This window comes from Acyrthosiphon pisum, chromosome A2 (assembly GCF_005508785.2).
Source record: "Acyrthosiphon pisum isolate AL4f chromosome A2, pea_aphid_22Mar2018_4r6ur, whole genome shotgun sequence".
Lineage (NCBI taxonomy): Eukaryota > Metazoa > Arthropoda > Insecta > Hemiptera > Aphididae > Acyrthosiphon > Acyrthosiphon pisum.
This window is the reverse complement of record NC_042495.1, coordinates 72,193,139-72,200,116: the sequence shown is the minus strand read 5'-3', so window position 1 is coordinate 72,200,116 and position 6,978 is coordinate 72,193,139. Positions and strand designations below refer to the sequence as shown.

Below are 6,978 nucleotides of genomic sequence, written 5' to 3'. Positions count from 1 at the left end.
AAAAATAAAACAAAAAAACACACATCATTGTAAAATCAATACATTCATCGTTCCACTCAGAATCTAAAAATCTTGTGATACTAAAATCATGATCACTTAAATATTGTAGCGCCTTCCCAGCTTTTAAAAGCTATAAATTATGTCTTTTTTAGTGTATATTTAGAGGTATAGTTGGCTCCTGAGTTTCAAATAAAATGTAATTTTATACAATTTATACTGTTATTAGAATTTTTTAACATAAATATGACGTTTTTGGGCTGGATATACGATTATATCCTTTTGATCAAATTTTTGTAAGTTTTTCGTTGTCATGATAATTTATTAACAAAAACATATTTATGATTCATACCTACTCGTAGATTTTCGTTGTAGAGGAAAAATATCGATTAGCGTGATAATTATGGTTATAAATTATGGTTATTTCTAGTTACAGTCTTCATATTTTACATTCATAGGTACTTTTTTCTATGATTAAATAACAAAAGTATGTTATTCTACCATTAAGTGTCTTTCATTTGTAAATTAGATTTAAATTAATTGCGATGATTGCACAATTAATTGTATAGGTACTTAACAGATTGTCCAAATTAAAAAAATATATTATCTACTGTTGCTTATTCAGTAACTTTCAAATACAATATTTTTAGATTATATTATTATGTCCTGAAAATCATTATTGTACATTACACTTGGTCACTTGGATTAATATTTTAATCATAATATATTATGTTTTATGCAGATTAAATGTGGGTTCAGTGATTCGATTTACATAATATAAGTTAAGAATACATGTGATTATGTTAGGTACCGTTTTGGATACATTACGCTATAATACCATGCAAATTATTTTGTAGTCAAAAATGTATAAAATGTTAAATTTGTATAGATAAGGATTTAAAATGTTAACCAGGTTTCTCATAAGTATTTTCATACTGTAACTATAATTTTATAATTTTATATAGATACTCGGGGAAATTTTCAAAATATTTAGACTAATTTTAAAAATTGTATAGGCATTTCATATTTTCTAATTTGTTTATTTTTTTTATTTATATTGGATAATGGCTCTATATAATACCATTGACTTTAAATACTAGTATGATAATACTATATTATAAGCTAATTATTTTGAAGTATAATTATTGGTATTTCCAGAAACGATATAATATAAGAGTCTAAACATCGCCATGTAAGTATTACAGTTGTAATTTTTCAATTAGTTATTTCAATGTTGACAAAATTCTTTTAAAATGTTATAAGGATATTAAGATTATCAAAATCAAATATAATAATAAGTTCAAATGAATTTAAAACAAATCAATAGTAGTTAGAATTATTTAATAATTAATAGCATTATGCTTTAGTAGAGTACATTATCTAATGTATTACTATAGTACCTATGTACATAATATATACAAATAGTTTTATATCAATAACACTTTTACTGACATACTGCCACTCAAAAAATAAATATATTCTTTTGTGAAATTTTATGATACATACAAACACAATAAATAATTTAAACATTGTAATACATATAGAGGTATTCAGGTATCTACTTCAACGGTTCATTGAAAAATTACCTGGGAATATTTGCATATGAAATAAGTTAACGAAAATGCAACTACATAATCATAGTTTGTAGTAAAAAACTGCCAAACAATTTTCATCGTGCATTTTTCAAAACATCATTAAAATTTGATTCTGGCTATTCGCCTGCTCTATTTACCAATAATAGATAGCACCGTTACGATTAGTTTTATAGTTTTATGCAATAATAGTAGCTACTAAACTTGGTATTAATCACAATATTTAAAAAGGTTAACTATCTATGTTTTACATTTTTACTAGGAGATTAATGATTAGCGTAGGATAGGTATTGTATAAAAATAAGAACAATTATTATTAAAAAATAGTTTTCCCAGAGTATCTTCTATTTGGTATATAGTATATTATACGATAGCGTATGTAAAAAATATTTAATCTATACTTTTTGCATTTCTTAAAATATATTTTGTAACGCAAATTTTAAATGAAACATTTTTTTACTCAGAAAATTACTTATTAAAGCAATATTTTTTTTATTAAAATATTTTATTGTCTTAAAAAATTTTCAGGAAGTACCTATTTAAATATTTTTTAAACGGTATGAAAATATTTGTTTTTATTTTTTTTAATACTTGTGGGATAAAAACCTTTATGGAATACACATTTAAAATTTTTGTTTTTATAATATAAATACTTAAATAAAAATAAATATCATATTCTAAAATTATTCTGGATGAATTGTACTAAATTGTTTAAGTTAGCATGTTGTAAGTATTAGACTCGTAATAAGGTACCTAACTGTTTCCATTAAACAATATTGTTTAGTGGAAAAGAGTAAACCATGTAGTGGGTGGTGAGATTCTAAGATATCATTCGAATAACGTTGAACGATTTGTTAGCGTTGGTATTTTTATTTTATGATTAAATTTTAAATATAAAACAATATTACTTAGAACGCTTATAATGATCGAGTATTTATTATTCTGGAGCAGTGGAGTAACTTGTTTGAAAACCTGGTCTCGAACGTGTAGTATGCATTTCTTAATTTGATTCCAATACTTATCTACTGGGTTTTAAAAAAAACAAATCAAAAAGTTACACATACATTTAGAACAACAATTTATAATAACCTGTCGATCAGTAGAACTAGGTATAGAATGATTAAATTATTACACTCGAAACCAAACGAATGATTGTTTGGCAGCTAGCACGATTTTAGTCCCTGACAAATCATTTGACACACCTAACGACCTTGTGGAAAAAATCTAATAATTAATTGCCAGAATTATTTCGGCGTAAAAATTATGACGAAATATCCGTGGCTAAGGGCAATATTTTTAAATTTATTGTTTGTAACCTTATATTATGATAACAACTAAAATAATACAAAGGAAAATATGTATACTTTATAATATCATGTTGTATGTTTTCTTTAAATAATTTTAACAAATATTCAAATTTACTATTTAATTTAGGTACCTAATTAATAAAAAAATAATGCAATACATTAAAGTTAGTTAAAATTTGATTGAATATAATTAATATAATATAGTAGGTACCTATGTTTTAGTCATTATAATATTCTGTATTATTGGGTAATATTCGAACTATATAATACTATATTGTTTATAAATAAGTATAATATTGTTACAATATTATATAGGATTAATATTAAGTGAAGAAATATTGTATAAATACTGCAAAATACTCGTAATACCTTGTTAAATTATATTTTAGAATATCACAACGATTATAAAAACAACTTTGGGGTTAAAATTAAAAGTTGACAAACAATTTTTAACTATATAATATTGAATATTAGGTATATAATATTATATTATATATAGGTATATTATAATATTATAATAATATATTAGGTATATGTATTATTATACTATACCTACCTATTTATTTAATTCATTTCATATTAAATAAGCCGAAATCGTACCTAAATTGTATGAAAAAAATGCTAAAATATGAAATTAGTACATATAAATTATTTTTGAAGTATAAAACTATAAAATAATGCAATATTATCCATATGATTATTTTTACATAAAAATAATCTTATTATTAAGAAACAATTTTTCACATTAAATGTTTTTTTCAATTTTTACTTTTGATTTTACACAATAATGATATCAATGTAAAATTAACGCAATAATAGCGGCACAAAGCGACTTGGCATTACGCCGGGTGGCCAAAAGCCCAGCGATATAAGCTCAGCTGCGTCGCCCTCAGAGTCAGTCGTGTCAGTACCTTCTCCGTTGCGTGTGAGTCAGTTTCCGTCAAATTTATTTACCTAACAGTTTAACACTAACATTAAAAAACAATGGCTTTGAACAAGAAAGAAACGCAAATGATGCCTGCCTTAGCTGACCCGATGTCTTTCGCAAAGGATTTCTTAGCCGGTGGTGTTTCCGCTGCCGTATCTAAGACAGCTGTCGCTCCCATTGAACGTGTTAAATTGTTGTTACAAGTACAACATATTTCCAAGCAAATTGCACCAGAAGATAGATATAAAGGTATTTTGGGTTTTACAATAAAATATAATTTCAGTTGACTGAATGTTCTTCTATAATTCTCTTTGGTGGCAAATGTTTTTATGGAAAATGTATAAAACATATGCCTATAATTCTAAGTTATGTAAACACTAATACAATTATCAATTGTTAGGCATGGTGGACTGTTTTGTACGTATTCCCAAGGAACAGGGAGTTACAGCTTATTGGAGAGGAAACATGGCCAACGTGATTAGGTACTTCCCGACTCAAGCTTTGAACTTTGCATTCAAGGACAAATACAAGCAAGTCTTTTTGGGTGGTGTAGACAAAAACACACAATTCTGGAGATATTTTGCCGGTAATTTAGCATCAGGTGGTGCAGCTGGTGCCACTTCCTTATGCTTTGTATACCCATTGGATTTCGCTAGGACCAGGTAAATATTCAGAAATAAGAATACAATTTCTTAGTGATTACTACCAAAAGTTTTTAAAAATATTCTTTTACAATTTATATCTTAAATATTTAAATAGGTTAGCCGCTGATGTTGGTAAAGCCGGAGCTGGTCGGGAGTTCAGCGGTCTTGGAGACTGTTTGTCCAAAGTCTTCAAATCCGACGGAATCACTGGATTGTACAAAGGTTTTGGTGTATCCGTTCAAGGAATCATCATTTACAGAGCATCATACTTCGGCTGCTTCGACACCGCTAAGGGAATGTTGCCAGACCCGAAATCTGCTGGATTCCTTTTATCGTGGGCTATCGCTCAGGTGAATTAAATAATTTACTTATTATTATATTAGCGTAGCTAATACGATTTAAATTATTCTTAAATAAATTACATATAAATTAAATCATTGGTGGACCATATAAAGTGTTCAAAAATCATGAACTTTCTATATATAATTTCATATAATTTAACAAATTAAAAATGCATACTTTTTAACATCCTGATATAAGTTTATATTTGTTCGATTTTCTAAATCAAAATACGACAGATTTAATATGTTAAAAATATATTTTAAAAATGTATAATTACTGATTTATATTTATTCATTTTTATAGGTTGTAACAACTGTTGCTGGAATTATGTCCTATCCCTTCGACACAGTCAGGAGGCGTATGATGATGCAAAGTGGTCGTGCTAAGTCTGAAATCGTTTACAAGAGCACACTCCACTGTTGGTCAGTAATTGCAAAGACAGAAGGAGCTGGTGCTTTCTTCAAGGGAGCTTTTTCAAACGTTTTGAGAGGAACTGGCGGTGCCTTAGTATTGGTGTTGTATGATGAAATCAAAACCCTCCTCTAAGACAAAAAAATTCCAATTTAGTAACCAATTGATGGGTTAGTATGTAAGAAAATTAAACAGCCTATTCCACCCAATTTGCACATACATCTATAGCAGATTGGAGAATTAAGAGGATATTATATTTGTATCATAAAAATCAGACTTCATTATTGTTATCGTGTAAATAAATGGAAAATTGTTACCTAATAGTTATAATTTTTATTTCGTTATTAATTTGACATCTGCAATACCTATACAATTTTCTCACAAAAAAATTTTGTTTGAAGGATATGATAGTTTTTTTTTAGTTTTTCTATTTTTAAATGTTCTATAGTCTGGCGGATGCTCAGCCGTACTTACACATTGTAACAAGCCAGGAGAGCATTATCAATGTCATTCTATATTTAGCGACCCAGTTACGTTGTTGCCAAAATAGAATTTTAGTACCAGACGTAGCCAGAGGTTAATATTCGAATCTTACATATTAAATTATAGTTTACATGGCCACATATAGGTGCGAACTAATACAAATATATAGATATAGTAGAAACCAGGAATCAATGAACTCGTGTCACATGGTATTCAAATTTTAAAATAATATAAATTAAATAACTTTTAAATATTAGCTGAAACGTTCATTGATTATTAATTAGTTATTTCTGTTGATTTTTTGGTAGTACCTATGTTAGTTTTAAGAAGAGATTATTTAAAAAAATTATAAATATTGCCGATAAAGTCTACTATATATTGCAAAATAATAACATAAATTATAGGTACATACAACAATCATGACAACTCGCTTGGATAATAATTATAAGCAAAAGCATTAATGTATCATCATAACACATCATAAAATATAATAAATGTCTAGTGTATCCAATTTATTGTAGTTATAAATGTATAATGCACCCAAGCAATCTCTCATTGAACGTTATGTATTTGCAGGACTGGACGTGTAATTTAAATAAATAAAATCATCATCATTTTAGATTCTGAGTGGAACGATGAATATATTGATTTTACAATGATCTGTTTTTTTATTTTTTTTTTTTATTTTTGTGTCTGTCATCACCTTTTAGGACAGTAAAAGTGCTTGGATTTTCTTCAACAGTACCTTTTCTGATAGGAAATTGAATCTAATTGGTACTTTGGGGGGTCAAAAGTAACATTTTTCCAATAGTTTTCAAAAGCACCGTGAAAAACAAAAGAAAAATTAAGGAAAAACGGGAATTTTTACGCAAAATCGGTTTTTCACAAAATCGATTTTTGCTTTTGGTGTAACTCTAAAACGAATGAATGTACATACATGAAATTTTCACTTGTTATTTATGTTTACATTTTCTAAACGCGATGAAATTTTCAAAATATTATGATTTGTTTTGAACTGTTTAGGAACATTTTCATTTTCCATTTTTTTTTAGTTTTTTTTCTTAAAATATCAATATAAATTTATTTGTTGGTTAAAAAAGCTTGAAAATTTAATAGAAAGCTCCTAGTATATTATTTCAAAGGCAGATGAAAAATATTAAAAATCCTTAGTCACAGTTTTATTTTATTAGCATTTAAAGTTCAAAAATTGACAAAATATGTAAAAATCACGAAAATTACCTAATTATAAATGAGTTAATAATTCGTAAAAATTT

At 26.8% G+C, this 6,978-nt stretch overlaps 1 protein-coding gene across 1 annotated transcript; it reads left to right on the top strand.

The window, feature by feature from the left end:
- The first annotated feature begins 3,795 nt into the window (after positions 1-3,795).
- LOC100161691 (adenine nucleotide translocator-like) lies at positions 3,796-5,544 on the top strand. The gene is made up of 4 exons (NM_001162030.2): positions 3,796-4,073; positions 4,225-4,486; positions 4,584-4,818; positions 5,114-5,544. The coding sequence occupies exons 1-4, from the start codon at positions 3,881-3,883 to the stop codon at positions 5,354-5,356; spliced, it is 933 nt and encodes a 310-aa protein (NP_001155502.1). The 5' UTR covers positions 3,796-3,880; the 3' UTR covers positions 5,357-5,544.
- The last annotated feature ends 1,434 nt before the right edge of the window (positions 5,545-6,978 follow it).